The sequence below is a fragment of the Mustela lutreola genome, chromosome 10 (genome assembly GCF_030435805.1).
Source record: "Mustela lutreola isolate mMusLut2 chromosome 10, mMusLut2.pri, whole genome shotgun sequence".
Lineage (NCBI taxonomy): Eukaryota > Metazoa > Chordata > Mammalia > Carnivora > Mustelidae > Mustela > Mustela lutreola.
Window position 1 is genome coordinate 14,963,037 of NC_081299.1, and position 18,806 is coordinate 14,981,842.

At 38.0% G+C, this 18,806-nt stretch overlaps 1 protein-coding gene across 29 annotated transcripts in view; it reads right to left on the minus strand.

Moving 5' to 3' along the window:
• The window catches only part of EIF4G3 (eukaryotic translation initiation factor 4 gamma 3), a 351,983-nt gene that overhangs the window by 215,678 nt on the left and 117,499 nt on the right, over window positions 1–18,806 (minus strand). For 23 of the 29 annotated variants that reach the window (XM_059135847.1, XM_059135846.1, XM_059135843.1 and 20 more), the window contains exon 3: window positions 11,811–11,939. The exons of 4 other annotated variants lie outside the window; for them this stretch is intronic. In XM_059135847.1, the coding sequence (XP_058991830.1) occupies window positions 11,811–11,939 (129 nt within the window). Of the gene's footprint in view, window positions 1–2,701; window positions 2,721–11,810; window positions 11,940–18,806 lie in introns of those variants that run through there. 2 more of the 29 variants (XM_059135852.1, XM_059135851.1) reach the window with 1 other exon arrangement.

An 18,806-nucleotide genomic window follows, 5' to 3' on the forward strand; every position in this document is an offset into this window, starting at 1 on the left:
TGGTATAAAAAAATTATGTATTAAATCCTCTCTATTTGGAGCACCTGGGTGGCTCAGTGGGTTAAGCCTCTGCCTTCGGCTCAGGTCCTGAGCTCAGGGTCCTGGGATCGAGGCCTGCATCAGGCTCTCTGCTTGGCAGGGAGCCTGCTTCATCCTCTCTCTCTGCCTGCCTCTCTGCCTACTTGTGATCTCTGTCAAATAAATAAATAAAATCTTAAAAAAAAAAATCCCCTCTATTTGAAATACTTAGTACAGCTGTTTTCTTTCCCCTGACAAAATGTTAAGTAACTATTTAGGTTGTCATGTTGTCAACTGTACTGAACAGGGAGATTTAAATTTTGGAAATGAACTGTAAGAGAAGATGTCTAATTTTAATGGTTTTCAAGAATAAGAACCGAAATAAACAGAGTTTTGAATAATACAGTATACTATGTGAAAATGGAGTTTCACTGGAAGGGAACTGAGGACGCGATTTATTTTGCCTGTGAAGTATAACAAAATATTGTCAACGTAATTTTTCTTCTACATATTACCTAGTTAGGTATGTACAAAACAAAATACTGGGCAGACAGAAACACATGAAAACTGAGATGACTCTTCACTGAGAAAAAAAATAAGCATTCATCCATTGATAAAAAGCTTAAAAGCAAGGGTGTCTGGCTGGCTCAGTCAGAAGAGTATGGGAATCTTAATCTCAGGTTCCTAAATTCAAGCCCCATGTTGGGTGTAAGAGATTACGTAAACAACCTTGAAAGGTCACCTAAAAACTTAAAAAAAAAAAGTTTAAAATCTAAAACTAATGATGTTCTATATGTTGGCTATTTGTATTTAAATTAAAAAAAATAAAAATAAAAGTTTAAAATCAGATTTAGCTCTTCCTTACATCTATCGGTGTGAATGAGTATGTAAGAAAAAGGAATAGTAAATACATCTATGCACTGAGAAAAAAATTTGTTTGGTAAGTGAATTTTAACATTTTAAGAGTCATTTTATATATCAATGTATAATATTCATTATTGATCCTTACTTGATTCTGCTTGCTTTACTTTTTAAAAATATTTAAGTAATCTCTAGAACCAACATGGAGCTCAAACTCACAACCCAGAGATCAAGAGTCATATGCTGCCTTTTCTTTCTTTTTTTTCCCCCCTTAAAGATTATTTATTTATTTATCTGACAGGTGGAGATCATAAGTAGGCAGAAAGGCAGGCAGAGGCTGGGGGTGAGAGTGAGGCAGTAAATAGGCTCCCCACTGAGCAGAGAGACCCCAATGCAGAGCTTGATCCCAGGACACTGAGACCATAACCCTAGCTGAAGACAGAGGCTTAACCCACTGAGCCACCCAGGCATCCCAAGAGTCATATGCTGCTCTGACGGAGCCAGCCAGGCACACTGATTCTACCTGCTTTAAATGTAACTTAACCTCTCCCTCACTATTGGAAGAATTTAAAATTATTGCAAAGTTACATAACTTGTGCTGTCTGCTTTTTGTTGACTGTTGAGTCATTGAAATTCACAATTCTTAGTTCTATAAAGATGCTAACTTTTTTCCAAGATGCTAGTTTAAATACCAAACCTTGTATTTAGCAAAACATTTCAAATAATCATCTGATCCTTGATAAAACAGAGTTGACCCTTGCACAACTCAAGAATTAGAGCAATGACCCTCCTCACAGCTGAAAATCCACATATAACTTCTGACTCCCTGAAAACCCAACTACTGTTAGGTAGTTAGGCACTGAGCCTGGGTGGCTCAGTCATTAAGCTCTGCCTTTGGCTCAGGTCATGATCCCAGAGTCCTGGGACTGAGCACCATATTGGGCTCCCTGCTCAGCGGGGAGCCTGTTTATCCCTCAGCCTCTCCCCCGGCTCCTATTCCCTGTCTCGCTCTCTGTGTTGAATAAATAAATAGAATCTTAAAGTAAAAAAAATAATAAAATAAAAATAAAAAAGAAAGAAAATCTAACTACTAACAGCTTACTGCTGACCAGAAGACTCACCACCAATGACATAACAGTGGATTAACACGTATTTTGTATGTTATACGTATTATAAACTATTTTTATAATAAAGTAAGCTAGAGAAAAGAAAATATTAAGAAAATCATAAGGTAAATACATTTACAGTACTGTAGTGCATTTATCAAAAAAAAAAAAAAAATCCACAATTAAATAGACCTACACAGTTCCAACCTGTTTCACTCAAGGGTCAAATGTACTCTTGTAATAGTTTCTCTGTTCTTCCATTCCTTGGAAATTGGTTCCCCTCCCACCCCATTAAGCTGGGGTATCTGTACCAATTGTACAGATGGGTACGATTAAACTCAGGACAATATTCTACCTAGTATTTACTCATCTTCAGACCTTTCTCCCATAGTCTTAACTGCCCACTGCCCCCCACAGCTCTCTGAATCACAGAAATGGTACATGGATGGAGTTGTATGTCTCCCTCACCCACCCCCCAAAACTCATATACTGAAGCCCTATCCCCAATGTGATGATATTTGGAGATAAGGTCTTTGAGAGACAGTTAGGTTTAGATGAGGTCATGGGGATGGGGCCCTCATGGTGGGAGTAGTGCTTTTACAAGGGACACCATAGAGCCTGCATGTCTGTTTGTCATGTGAGAACGTAACAAGAAGGTGGCCTCCTGCAACCCAAAAAGGACCTCACACCTCACAAGGAACCAATGTAGCCAGTACCTTGATCTTGGACTTCCAGCCTCCAGAAGTATGAGAAATGAATGTCTGCTGTTAAAGTCACCCAGTCTATGTGGTTATGGCAGCCCAAGCAGACTAAGACAAATGGAATATGAATTTCTGTGGGAAATATCACAAGCAGATTGAATTGAATTGTCAGGCTGCTCCATCTCCTGATTATCTTTAAAATTCACCTGTTCAATTTCCCATCTCAAAATTTACTGACACATGCTAATTTCTGTAGCCAAACTAAAGTTGCAATTTTCACAGCCATAAAATCTAAAAATTCTGAATGTCACAGCCAGTAAAAAATAGACTGATGGCACTCAAGTGACTATGTCTTCTAAAACTCGGGAAAATAAGTGAAATGTGAAATTCCAAAGTGGTAAACTTGCAAGGAAAATGCTGAGAGAATGCACTACCTATTAAAACAGATGAGTGGTGGCCACAGAAATCAAGAAAACACAGAATCAGACGTATATATGCAAAGAACAAATTGATGGCTGCCAAAGGAAAGGGGGCTGGAGGAATGGGAAAATGAGTGAAGAGGAGTAAGAGATAATAGGCTTCCAGTTAAGAAATGAACAAGTCACAGGAATAAAATTTACACCATAGAGATTACAGTCAGAGGTTTGGAGTATCATTGTATGGGGACAGATGGCAGCTACATTTGTGGTGAGTACAGTATAAGGGTATAGAGTTGCTGAATCACTGTGCTGTATATCTAAAACATATGCTGTATATCTAAAACCTTATACTGGTACAGGATAAGCTTTAGAGTTGCTGAATCACTATGCTGTATATCTAAAACTGATGTAACGTATGTGGACTACCCTCAACTAAGAAGAGGAGGAGGACAAGGATAAGGAGGAGGAGGGGGAGGGGGAGGAAGCAGTGCCCACCGCATGATGTGTCCAGAGGAAGCAACTCTTAAAGATCTCAAACACAGAATCCTAAACCTTTTTTTCTCCCTGACAGAGTTTGGAAAAAAATGAACATCATCAATAAAACCAGAGCCCCTATCAAAGACAACAGAAGAAATGCTTTTGAAATAACAGTTTTTATAGATTGATTCTTACAAAATTCTTTGACTTTCTAAAACAAGGTTGAATTAATGTAGCATTTTAAAACTTTCACTCCTTATACTTTAATATTTCAAAATATAAGTTCTCGTCTTATCAATTTGCCAAACAGAATCTAGAACTCGGAGGTTAGGGTGACGAAAACCTGAGTAATATTTACAACTTAACTATCATCCTTGCAGCAATAGTTCAAAAAAAAAGAAGAAATTTTGAATAAAAATCACTGGAATTTTTTTTCTAGACACATGTAATGAAAAGTATGATCAAGCACATAAAAATTATTTTAGTCATGTTTCATGGTAAGTTACAAGACTACATAAAAAACGAAATTAAGCTAGTAGAAAAACATTCGGAAATCCTACTTTATAAATACTGTTACAATTATTTTATTTTTTTTTAAAGATTTTATTTGTTTATTTGATAGACAGAGATCTCAAGTAGGGAAAGAGGCAGGCAGAGAAAGAGAGAGGAGGAAGCAGGCTCCCTGCTGAGCAGAGAGCCCGATGTGGGACTCGATCCCGGGACTCCGAGATCATGACCTGAGCCGAAGGCAGCGGCTCAACCCACTGAGCCACCCAGGCGCCCTGTTACAATTATTTTAATAATAAAAACAAAAAAGACAAAACAGCTAAAATTCTCCAAATATAACAACATTAAAATAATCTCAACAATTAGAGGGAAAAGCTTATCACAATTATTTAGCATATACCAGATGAAACCACATACATAAATGATCTAGATATTTTATTGGTCCTTATATCTTATACGCTAATGATATTCTACGCTAATGATATTTGTAAAGGTATGTTAATTGATAAAGTGGTTAAGGACAGTGTGTGTTGCAGTTTTCAACAAGGTATACATTTTTAAGTACATATATTAACAACTAGGGGGGAAAAAAGAAACAGATGATTTAGCACCATGAGGGTCAACTCAATACAGTTAGCACTGCAGGTTTCTGAACCCACATCAAATCCGTATGTGGTAGAAATGCAGCTTCCAAACACCACACATCTTTAAAAAAAAAAAAAAAAGACTGCCTTAGATAGCTATGATGTGTTCCAAAGGAAGAAGGGGAGTAAAACATAATAAAATCTGCTTTGCTTTCTTATAGAAATTCAATACTCATCTATTTCAATAATGAAATATGAAAAAAAATTTCAAAGCTTCCTCTATTTTATCCTGCTTATTATAAGCCAGACCATCAGAGTTGTCAAATCAGAATTAATTTTCTTCATGAAAGACAAAAAAACCCAAAAAATTATAAAAGCTTGTATGAAGTAAATAAAATCGGTATCTTAATCATAAAAAACAATTTGCAAAGCCTAAAATAATCAATCAAGAACTGCAAAGAAACACGAGAATTTTTCTGTAGTAAAATAAGACTTCTGAAAGGAAAGTGAAGTCTGTAAGTTAAAATGAAGAGACTATAGGAACCATGACTCATCTGAAATGTACTAATAATGAAAATTGTAATGTTTAAAATATATATCATGGTACACTTACCGTAATAAGCACTGTGCAATGTATACAATTACTGAATCAGTGTACTGTACACCAGAACACTGTGTTAATTATACTGGAACTAAAATCTAAAACTTAATAAAATTTTAAAAAGAGAAGAAATATCATGACCAAGAACTATTCCTCAGTGAAGAAGTCCTTTGCTTAGTATTTCCAGAAACAATAAAGAATTGAACTAGGGGATCATATGCTATCACCATTCTCAGTCCACTATAAAACATGATTGAACTGATCTCTCTGAAGAAAGGGAAACTGAAAGAAATTTCCAAAAGCATACAGAAAATATCTATTGCTCCACTTCTTTGGCAATGTTCTGACCACACTTTCTCACTACCTACTGTGAGCATAGCTTAGGAGTCACACAGTCACACAGTGACATCAAGGAGTGGGGAGAAAAAGGCCTCAATGTTGAACCTGGTAATCAGTGCCAGTCTGATCTCCTTGTTTGGTAATTTTGCTCAATTATGTAAAAATTAACTGAGTCAAAGCAAATGTGTAACTACAATTAAGCAATAAGTAGGAAACAGTTGTTTTGCTTAACCTAAAATAATCCAAATAACAAACTTCTGTTATTTTTTGAAAAGATGAAAAGTAAAACAATATAAAAGTTTGTCTAAGTTTAAATAAAAAAATACAGCATTGGAGTGCCTGGGTGGCTCAGTGGGTTTGGGCCTCTGCCTTCAGCTCAGGTCATGATCCCAGGGTCCTGGGATTGAGCCCCGCATCAGGCTCTCTGCTCAGGAGGAGGCTGCTTCCCCCTTCTCTCTCTCTTCCTGCCTCTCTGCCTACTTGTGATCTCTGTCTATCAAATATATAAATAAATAATCTTAAAAATATATATACAGCATTCAGAAGATTTTCACAATAAGAATCGTCTACTCTGAACTAGTTTCTAAAACCCATGAAGAGGGGCGCTTGGGTGGCTCAGTCAGTTAAGCATCTGCCAGGTCAGACGCTCTGGGATCAGCTCATGATCCCAGAGTCCTAGGATGAGTCCCACATCAGGTTCCTTGCTCAGGGGGGAACCTGCTTCTCCCTCTCCCTCTCTGCTGCTCCCCCGGCTTGTGCTCTGTCAAATAAATAAATAAAATCTAAAAAAAATAAAAATAAAAAATAAAACCCATGAAAATCTTAAAGGGAATTCCAATCTCACTTAATACGAGCCTCTTGTTTACAAAGAGAAAAACCGCGCATTAGTAAGAACTTCCACTGGGTCAAAATTTGCAATAATACTGGCAGGACCGAGACTCAGGTCTCTTGACTCCTGGGAGAGTACATTTTTCTACTTACTTTGAAATCTGCCCCAAAAGATACTTTTAAATTCCAAATTCTTCACCATTTCCCAAGTAAGGACATTTTGGATTTAGAGACTATTAAAGTGCTGCCATTTCAGGGTAAATGAAAAAAAATCCACACTTAAAAAGACTCTGTGTCTCTCAAATTCCCTGTAGTTTGAAAATATCCTTTGAACTATTAATCCCTTCTAGACTAATAGTCCAAAGTTTCTCACTCTGATTAAACAAAACCACCAGAGGGGGCCCCTGGGTGGCTCGGTTGGTTAAGCCTCTGACTCTGGATTTCAGCTCAAGTCATGATCTCAGGGTCATGAGAAAGAGGATGAAGAAGCTCCTCAAGATTCTTTCTCTCCCTCCCCTCTTCCACTCTCAAAAAAGGCCCCAAAAACCCCCAGAAAGGAGAGGACTAGAAAAATTTAGAAGTCATATAACAACGAAAATGCAAATAAAGCTTTAAAATTTAGCATGCACACACACATATGTATCTTGAAGGGAAAGAAGTAGATGAAGAGGTTGCCATTGATGAAACAGAAACAGATGGGGACGGGGGGCCCTTGGTGGCTCAGTCGTTGAGCATCTGCCTTTGGTTGGGGTTGTGGTCCCAAGGTCTGGGAATCAAGCATTGCATCAGGCTCCCGACTCGGTGGGAAGCCTTCCCCCTTCTCCCACTCCCCCTTGCTTGTATTCCCTATCTCACTGTCAAATAAATAAAATCTTAAAAAAAAAAAAAAAAAGGAAGGAAGAAAGAAAAGAAAAGAAATAGGCGTGGGGGAGGAGGTGGGGGCCAGAGAGGGTATGCCTGGGTGGCTCAGATGGTTAAATATCTGCCTCGGTTAAATTCGGCTCAGGTCATGATCTCTTTGGTCCTGGGATGGAGCCCTGCATTAGGCTCTCTGCTCAGCAGGGATTCTGTTTCTCCTTCTCCCCCACCTCATGCTTGCTTGCTCGCTCACTCTCTCTCTCTCTCTCCCAAGTAAATAAATAAAATCTTTTCTAAATAAAGTTAAGAAACAGACTGGGAGCAATTTTCTACATTTTCCTTCTTTTATGTTTCAAAGCTATGAAATTCACTCTTCTTCAACTTAGTTGCTTTCACTTAAATCCTAATAGATTCATTTAGTGTCAAACATTAAGTCACAGACACAGGTAACTACCTAGGACAAAAACACGATCACAGAAGCAGGTGAGACTCATCATAAATGGCATGTGGCAGAACGAGAGTCTTCTTCTTTTTTCTTTTTTATAAAGAATTATTTATTTATTTATCTGACAGAGAAATCACAAGTAGACAGAGAGGCAGGCAGAGAGAGACAGGGAAGCAGGCTCCCTGCTGAGCAGAGAGCCAGATGGGGCCTGGATCCCAGGACCCTGAGACCATGACTTGAGTTGAAGGCAGAGGCTTAACCCACTGAGCCACCCATGTGCCCAAGAGTGTCTTTATTCTTAACTTTAGTTGATTTGTGCATAAGAATAAACGACACTAACTGCTAAAGGAAAATAAACAAGGCTGGCCTCTTCCTTTATCCTGCAAAGGATAAAGCAAAAACTTGGAAGAGATCTCGAGCTCTTGGGGAGAACTTCTGAATTTTACAGTAATACCAGTCATGTAGCTAAATTAGATGAGTTAGACACACATACACACGTACACAGCCACACACACGTAAGTCCTGAGGAAAACCAGTATGACAGCCATGACAGCCAGTAAATGCCACCTACAGAGAGCACTTACTGTATCCAAATCTAAGGCAGGATTTTATATAAACCTCATAAAAACCTTATTGAAGGATGGTCGAATTCAAATTCTCACCTATATAGCAGATGATAAAACCATGTTCAAGAAATATTAAATAATTTACACAACATCATGTAACCAGAAAGTGAAAGACTGAGCCCCAGACGCTAGGCCTGTTTGAGCCCAAGCGTGTAATCCTTTTTCCTCTATTTGAAGGCTCTGCTTTCCATTATGCTCCAAGAATATGTTAACTGTGAAACCTAAGGAGACTTGAGTTTCCCACAAAACTCCTCAATTTTCCAAGCATGCCACCCAGAAAAAATTCCTCACTCTATTAACAGAGGTTAAGACATTGCTCAGAAACCAATGAATCCCTGTAAATCAGCCTTTGTTTGAAAGGGAAAGGAAAGAGGGGACTGTGACCAGGTGATTTACTGGGTTCCTTAATCGTATAGGCACTATGGTAGCCAAAGAGACCACAAGGAAAGCAAGACAGATAATACATGGTGACTGTTCTCCTAAGATCTATGTACTCTTGACTTCTAAAGGTAACTAATAAAATCGCATACATAAAGCCATCTGTGGGCTCAGCGGCTGAGACCGCAGGGAGAACTTTCTTTTTTAAATGCAAACTATGCATTTTTAAGCAGCAAGGTCTTTCAGAAAACTTAAGTGCTTTGAGCCAATTGCCTAGGTCAAATCATAACTTGAAACAGTAGAATTTGAAACTGAAAATTAAGTTATTTCCTTTATGTGCCACTGATCAGTTGCTTTTAAGTTCACAATTTACCTTTTTTGTCTCTATACTCAAAATGGATCTGGGCTCCCTAATACTTAAATATTTTAAAATATTTTAAGTATTTTTCCATTTCAGCTGACACAATGTTATGCTTTGTCAATAGAGGGCCCCACAGACATAGTGCAGGAGGAAAGGGTTTTGATTCCTGGTTCCTATTTGGCTTGCACACCAAGCTCCTGCATTATGAGCAGGTTTTCCAGAATCTGGCTTCTCCAGGGCTCAGCTGCCCTAGAGTACACATCTTCAGTACGAGGCTGCTAGAGCAATGCGCAGCAGCCAGCTGGCCCCACTGGTTAACAGCTACTCCTGGAATCTTCTTAGGCAGCAAAATACCTCCTCTAAGAAAACTACCTGTGAAAAGCTTTCCCTCACCACCCCAGAGGGCAGCATTCTGGCAAGTTGCAGAGGGTGGATTTTTAGTAAATTCTACTGGAATGTCACCACAACTTCTCTACCACTCCGTGAGCTGCGCGTATGCCCTCTTCAACAAGGTCTGGATCTCAGCCCAAGATGGGAGAGGAGTCTCTTACCTAACACTAACTACCATGGAAAAAAAAGGGACAGACACAAGGTTTGGAAGCCTTTTTAGGAATTTTATTTTTTTAAAGATTTTATTTATTTGACAGAGATCACAAGTAGGCAGAGAGGCAGGCAGAGAGAGAGGAGGAAACAGGCTCCCTGCTGAGCAGAGAGCCCGATACGGGGCTGGATCCCAGGACCCCGAGATCATGACCTGAGCTGAAGGCAGAGGCTTTAACCTACTGAACCACCCAGGCGCCCCTAGGAATTTTAAGGACAACATACACTACACATTGGAGTGTGCCACACTTTGACCTACTTACAAAGTCACTGTGGGGGTTTACCATTTTGAGTTAAGAACGGAACAAAAGAAGTCCCTGCAGCAAGTTTAGGTTGTGATGCAAGCTACCACGTGGGGCCTATAATCCGGCATAGTCAAGGTTATCTGAAGTATCTATGGTAAACACAGAAGCTATACAAGGAGCCTCTAGCCGCTGCACACTGCAGTGGCTCTTTGCTAAAGGAGACTGGCACTAGAAGATCCAGCTTGGCCCAACACTCAATAAAGTACATTTCCAGCAAGTTCCAGAGGAAGGGTTTCTACCATATTCCACTAATACAATACTACAATGACTTGTGTACCATGAGGTGAGCCACAGCCATGCACTCTCCAGTATTAGCCCTGGAGAAGTAGACTCTTACCTATGTATTGTCTCAGCCCCAGGATAAGCATCTGCTCCTTATAGTTGCTATTTGTATATTCTTTAGAGTTCTCTTTCTTTAATAAGCCAATCCTTCATTACTCCAATCCCCAATTATACTGAATAATCTCTTTTTTAAAAATAATCTATTATAACCCAACATGGGGCTCAAACCCACAACCCCCAGATTGAGAGTCACATGCTCTACATATTGAGCCAGACAGGTGTCCCCTGAATAATCTTCTATATTAAATTTTCCCTATTTACATTACAACATAGTTTTTTTCTTCTTGATTAGAATTGGACTAATACACAATATTAATAGCTTGGGTGGTTCTGCTCCATGCCATGAAAGCCAACACAAGAACCTCCCTTTTAAACAATTAAGAGTTCATTTTGCCATTTTAGTTTTAAAACTCAGAATTAAATAGGAATGACTTAAACCAAGTTTAAGCATAAAACTAAGTGCAAATTAATTTATGTACTTTTTAAAATATCAATCATGGTTTGGAAAGTTGTACATTCCTTCTCCAAATGTTCCACAGTCTTTAAAAAAACAATAATCAGCCCTGTAACACAATCTCCAGCTTTTAGCATTACTTTGAATAAGTAATATTTTATCTCTTATTATGTAAGTTCTAAAAAGCCTAAAACATGGAAGCAACAATTGAAAATAAAAAATTTTCATTATTAAAAGGTGCAGTTGCTATGTATAAACACTAATAGTCTCAAACAGCATGGGTCAGTTAGCTTGACTCTCTCCACATTCCACTAAGAGACTTCATAATTCCAGCATGCTCTTAACCACAACAAAGCCCAAATAAGCATATAATGGTGGAATGGTACAAGCTAATCAGAATCGTGGGAAATGGCTTAAGATGAAGGGGAGCCACAGTGACTTCTTACAACAGGGTTTCAATGTCCCCTGCACCTGTTAATTGAAAATACACTATAAAATTCACATTCTTTAACAATCCAACATAATTTTAAGCCTAAGAAGGTCCAATAACCTATTTATGAAATCAAAAACCAAACCAACAAAGAAGCCCACTACTATTGCTCTAAGAGGTAAAAACACCCATTTCTTTTTAAGTAGAAAATAACCACCACCACTCCACCAAAAAGAGAGAAAGAAAACTAGCAGATTATACACTAGAAAGCAAAAAAGTGATTTGTGCGGTTTTTTAAATGGCCTCTATAACCATACGCTAATTTCCTCAACAGCAAAAAAGGAAAACTAAGTATCAATGATAGTTCATTTTGAATGACTCAATAAATATAACTGTATAAAACTGTCAGTAGCCACAATTATGAGAGGTATGTCTGAAAAATTACAAAATAGATAAATTAAAGAAAAACTATTCGTCAAGTAATGTATGTTACTTCTCAGAAATTTGCTTCAGAAAACCAGAAAAACTACTTTTATATGGAAATTTTTTTAAAAATAAAGTTTTTCTTACTTGAGAGAGTCCAGGGGACGATGCATGTCCCGGGGGCGTTGCCGCAAGATTTGGATGCCCCTTACTTATTTCATGTGCTGAATAAGGGGAAGGGGTCGGGGGTCCCGGTTGTCTTGCTACTTGTGTTACCTGTGAGGAAATCAATATTTAGTAAGAGCTTTATACTAGTCACCCAATCTTTTTTTTTTTTTTTAAGATTTTATTTATTTATTTATTTGACAGACAGAGATCACAGTAGGCAGAGAGGCAGAGAGAGAGGAAGGAAGCAGGCTCCCTGCTGAGCAGAGAGCCCAATGTGGGGCTCGATCCCATGACCCTGGAATCATGACCTGAGCTGAAGGCAGAGGCTTTAACCCACTGAGCCACCCAGGTGCCCCTACTAGTCACCCAATCTTAATAAATATTGCTGAACTGGTTACCTTTTCAAATTGAATTCTCTATCTCACAATTCATACTAAAATAAGTGTCAGACCGACTAAAGACTTAAAATTTCAAAATGGAGCAATAGAATGATTAGGGGAAAAAATGACTATTATCATCAGTTTTATAAAAGATTCCTGAAGCATAATCTAAAACCAAAAACATTAGGAGCACCTGCATAGCTCAGCAGTTAAGCATCTGCCTTCAGCTCAGGTCATGATCTCAGGGTCCTGGGATGGAGCCCTGCGTCAGGCTCCCTGCTCAGCTTGGAGTCCGCTTGTCACTCTACCTCTCCCTCTGTTCATACTCTCTCTCAAATAAATAAATAAAATCTGTATGAAAAATAATAAAACCAAAAACCTTAAGGAAAGTTATGCTAAATGCAATAAGGTAAATGTAAATTACATGCTGTACAATGCCACTTATGTGACATTTTGTAAAAGAAACAAAAAAGAAACGATTGCAAGGGAAAGAGGATGACTACAGAAGGGGCACAACACTGTTTTTAGAGTGAAGTAACCGTTCTATATTTTGACTACAGTGGGAAATACATGTCTCTAGGAGATTGTCAAGACTCCTAGACCTGTACACTAAAACGGTGAATTTTATATTATGTAAATATACCTCAATAAAACTGAACAAAATGGGGCAACTTATAGAGTATACCTAAATATACATGTATAGTCACATGCGTGTATATTTCTACACATATAGCTTTGCCTCCATTCTATGTCTAACGTATATGTGTATAAATAAAGTGCACACACATATACACATACTCATAGGTATATGTATTATATTAAAAAGATCTGTAAGGAAAAAATAAATAATAAAAATAAAAAGGAGATATGCAAATATCTTAACAGAAAGCATTACAGGTTTTTTTTTCTCATTTTTATTTTCTAATATAGTTCAAAGTCATAAATTTGTATAGAAAAATAATTACATGTGTTTTTAAGTAAACAAAAATTACTTTCCCACTTATCACTGGCAATAAAGTCCCCATCAATCTATGATGGAAATGAAAACAATTTACCCAGGCCACTTCCTAAAGCCTAGCAATCAACCTAGCCTGCTCATCTCTAACACAATCTAATCCAGACTATCACTGCGTCTGGAAAATGCCCATGAATGGGGGGTAATTCTGTTGTCATCAAATATAAAAAAATTTATTCACCTTAAGGTGAGGTTCTCAAATTTGGGGGGAAGGCCATGAAACCTTTTACAATCTGGGGGAAACTACAGACCTCTCCTCGAATATTTTGAAATGCATAAAATACATAGGCTAATGACAAAACTAATTATATTGAAATGTAGATATTAAAATACTAAGGTAAATTTGTGGTATAGTAACATATGTGTTCTTTACTTATGCATTAAAAAAAATAAGAACTAGTGACAGCTTTTGCCTAACTTCATAATTCAAAGAAATGATAACATTTGATTAGGTATTTTCTCCATCTAAGTTCTTAAATCCCCTGATTTCTCTCACAGTTGAAAACTCTCCCCAGGTAGAAAGGAAAGTGGTTTTCAAATGGTATCAGCTTTTCTTGGAATTCACACAGTCAGAAGCTCTGAAGAAAGTCTACTCCCCAGTAACCGAACTTTAGAATCCCTATGTCTATCTAAAATGGCTTTAGAGGTGCCCGGGTGGCTCATGTGGGTTAAAACCTCTGCCTTTGGCTAGGGTCATGACCCTGGAGTCCTGGGATAGGACCCCGTCTGTGTCATCTGGCCCTCTGCTGGGCAGGGAGCCTGCTTCCCTTCCTCTCTCTCTGCCTGCCTCTCTGTCTACTTGTGATCTCTGTCAGTCAAATAAATAGATAGAATCTTTAAAAATAAATAAACTAGGGTGCTTGGGTGGCTCAATGAGTTAAGTCTCTGCCTTTGGTTCAGGTCATGATCTCAGGGTCCAGGGATCGAGTCCCGCATCGGGCTCTCTGCTCGGCAGGGAGCCTGCTTCCTCCTCTCTTTCCCTCTCTGCCTGCCTCTCTGCCTACTTGTGATCTCTGTCTGTCAAATAAATAAATAAAATCTTTAAATAAATGAATAAATAAAAACAGCTTTAACTAGAAGCAAAAAGCTTAAAGGCTAAAAGAGATATGAATAATACTAACCAAAGTTTAAGACTTAAAGTAATTGTATTTAATTTTTCTTGTTTTTTGAATAGCTCTATGATTTTCTTTAAAAACTTTTCCAATTTTGAATAAAAATTACATTTATATGGACACAAGGTTTACTGTGAAATGCTACTGCATTTATAAGCCTCAGGAAAATCTTTCAAAGGACAAAAACTGGATTACCATTTAAGCATCTACTTTAGAAAAACAATAACTAGAAATGAATTCTTGCAACCAAATTTCTCCTTGACTAGGTTTTATAAATGTATCTTATTTCACATGTTTTAGAATCAATTATTTTAAATATATAGCTAAAGTAAAACAGCAAAATGGATATATATTTAAACATTAAAAAAAGAAATTCATGCAATGAAAGTGAAAACTAGTAAGTTATTAGCTATATAAATGTTACGTCAAATCTCCAATTCATCCTGATAAAACAAAGATTAAGTTTACTGAGAATAATATATCATTAATAATATAGAAAAATACAAAAAATAAATTGCTATTAAGAATAAATATTGGGACACCTGGGTGGCTTGAGCATATGCCTTCAGCTTGGGTCATGGTCCCAGGATCCTGGGATCCAGTCCCACATCACGCTCCTTGTTCAGTGGAAGCCTGCTTCTCCCTCTGCTTGTGCTCTCTTGCTAACAAATAAGTAAAATCTTAAAAAAAAAAAAAAAAAAAAAAAGAAAGAATATGGGCGCCTGAATGGCTCAGTCATTGGGCGTCTGCCTTCAGTTCAGGTCATGATCCCAACCAGGGTCCTGGGATCAAGCCCTGCATCAGGGGGGTCCCTGCTCAGCAGGAAGCCTGCTTCTTCCTCTTCCATTCCCCTTGCTTATGTTCCCTATCTCACAGTGTCTCTCTCTGTCAAATAAATAAATAAAACTTTAAAAAAAAGAATAAATATTAAAACATAGTACTCATACATGTCATTAATAACAAAAGTAAAATTTACAAAAAAAAAAAAAAAAAACCAAAAACAAACACACACACACACACACAAACACACAAAAAAACCTTGACCGTACTGGCAGGTATTGAATAAACAGAATATAGGTAGGTACTCAGAACGAGTTTACCTTGTCTCCCAAACTACAGAGCAGTGTGTCACAACTGCATTAAAACCACCCAAAAAGCGATTCCAAATTACGGTACAAATCTTCTAAAGAAATAATCTCACCTCAAAAATTAGGAACTTCAAAGATCTATCCAGCAGTACTACACGTGATAGCAAAAAAGGTAGAAATAGCAAGTAACAGGAAAATATAGTAACAAGTGGACTAAAGACATAAAAAATATATAGATGTGGACTGTTATCAATAGAAATGAATATGTAAAATAATCAGAATATAAAAGAAAAAAATATACTTTTTAGAACTATAAAGAGTTTCTTCCATATACTGATGAAGATGAAAAAAAAAAAACCCACATGAATGATTACAGATAAAGGTCAGTGTTCATCTCATTCATTTTCGCCTGAAAACTACTTGAGTGTACTTTTTAAGGGTATTAGGTCAGCCAATAAAATACAAATGTTTGGAGGAGCGCCTGGGTGGCTCAGTGGGTTAAAGCCTCTGCCTTCGGCTCAGGTCATGATCCCAGGGTCCTGGGATCGAGCCCCGCATCGGGCTGTCCGCTCCGCGGAGAGCCTGCTTCCTCCTCTCTCTCTTTCTACCTGCCTCTCTGCCTACTTGTGATCTCTGTCTGTCAAATAAATAAATAAATAAAATCTTTAATTAAAAAAAAAAAATACAAATGTTTGGAAAAAAAAATACAAATGTTTGAGAGAAAGAAATACAGCATTTGCCAAAGCCAAAAGTATTGTGCTATTACTACATTAAAAATTTCCTTAAACAAGCACTAGTGAAAAACAACCTGCACAGGCAAATATTCCTGTGGTGTGCAACCTTTCCCATTCCCAAACGGCTATGCCAAACTGCAGAAATCCTTCAGTATCGTATATTCTATAGGGCACTCCCTCCTAGAATTGGGGGTTTCTACTAATGAAAACAAGCCAGAGAAAATAAATCTGTATCAAATAATAGGAGAAGGGTAGTGGCTGGTGTGCAGGGCTGACATCTCTCTGCCAGGGATGGGAGCTGAGGTCTGTGGGGAGGAGAGGACAGAAAGAGCAGGGCCAGTGACCAGGCAGTCCATGTGGCCAGAGAGCACAGGAACCATCTCTGGCCACAGTCTGAAATCCTCCAAGACCCATGACCTGCCGAAGCACCCCCTCTGAGGAACCTCTGAAGGAAATAAAAATGTTCACATGGGTAGGCATTATCTACAACAAGGAAGTAATAAAAAGGACACCTGACTGAATTCTGGAAGATGACAAATTACCCCATTCCCCACCAGAAAAAAGATGAAACCAATGCTGCTCCCTTCAATGATTTGCTTCTGAGAGAAACATTAAAAAAAAAAAAAAAAGTAACAGGAGAATCACAAAAATCATATCATTCTAAATTTTTCCTAGGGGCACCTGGGTGGCTCAGTCGGTTATTCATCTGCCATCGGCTCAGGACATGATCCTGGGGTTCTGGGATAGAGTCCTGCATCAGACTCTCTGCTTAGCAAGGGCCTGCTTCTCCCTCTCCCTCTGCCAACTGCTCCTGGTGCTTGGGCTCGCTCTCTCTCACTGTCAAATAAAAGTCTTTAAAAGACATTTTTTTCCCTAGAAACAAGCTGCTCCATGCAATAAATCTTTGATCTGTAATTGCGCTCTGCTTAATGCAAAAAGACCCCTATTACAAGTGTCACACTGCACAACACACTATACGTTTGCTTTTAGTGTATTATAGAGCTTAATATCTTTGCCAGGGAAAAAGAGTATACCACCTTCAATGAGAAATTATACAAAATGTAAGTAGTTAACACAAGCCTAACCCAAGAAAATGGCACAGGACTAATGAAGTTGTTGTTACACACAACTTTGAATACCTCTTTCAAAATATTCCTAAATAAATGATTATTAAAACTTTTAATCTCTGACTGGAGTTTCTTCCTCCTGGCTAAATTACTCCATCTCAGATCATACTGTTAAAATTCATGTACTTCAAAGGTAGAGGAAAAGAGTTTTCGTAGAAGGAAAAAAACATTATTTCACACATATTACTACCATCTCAATTATGGAGGCAGGGAAGAGGTATAAAATAGCCGATTATGACAATACTTAACCAATTCCAAAGCAAAAAAGATTATTGTTTTTCATGTAATATTAATCCAAAGCAAAATTAATCAACAATCTCATGAAGTACACTGATGCACTGCATTAAAGTTTTAAAAAGATAATATGCCCAATAAACTTTTATATTTTTTAAAGATATTCTATTTTTTGGGTGCCTGGGTGGCTTGGTCATTAAGCAGCTGCCTTCAGCTCGGGTCATGATCCCGGCGTCCTAGAATCGAGCCCCATATTACGTTGGGCTCCCTGCTCAGCGGGAGGCCTGCTTCTCCCTTTTCTACCCCCTTGCTTGTGTTCCCCCTCTCAATGTGTCTGTCAAATAAATAAACAATATCTTTAAAAAAAAAAAAAGGAAGAAGAAGAAGAAAGATATTATATTTTTGCCTTGGCAACAATGGGCAGCTTCTAGAATTCTCACTCATTTGCTGGTGGGAAAATAAATTTGTACAACCACTTTGGGAAAGAATGTGGTACTAGCTACTAACTATGAAAGTAGGCAAACCCTATGATCTAGCTACTCCATTCCTAGCCATACATCTGTGAGAAACAGGAAAATGTGCAACAAGGCACATGTACAAAAATGTTCATAGTTGTATTGCTCTTAGTAAGCAAAAACTAGAAATAATATACCTGTTCATTAACAGGAGGATGGATCAATAATGCAAGATCTTCCTATACAGAAATTCAATGAAAAATTACAACAACACACCACAACCTGAATGACTCTCATAAAGAATATACACAGTATGATTCCCAAGAAGTTCCAAAGAAGAAAGCATTTGACTAAATTAGTTTAGAAATACATGGATGGCAAACTGTCAATAAAAGCAGGGACTTTTTTTTTTTTAAGCAGATACATTACTTTGAGAAGAGAGGGAGTTTTTAACAGGAAAGACCATACACTATTTAATTTTTTGTACCTGGGCGGTGATACACAGTTTCTGCTTAAAATGATTTTTTTTTAAAGATTTTATTTATTTATTTGACAGACAGAGATCACAAGTTGGCAGAGAGGCAGGCAGAGAGAGAGAGAGGAAGGGAAGCAGGTTCCTTGCTGAGCAGACAGCCCGATGTGGGGCTCGATCCCAGGACCCTGGGACCATGACCTGAGCTGAAGGCAGAGGCTTTAACCCACTTGAGCCACCCAGGTGCCCCTGCTTAAAATGATTTTTGAAGTCTTTTAATTTTCTGCAGTTTTAGGCATGCACATTTTAATACCTTCTACTTCCTAAAAAAGATTAAAGGCAAAAACAAGCCAATTAC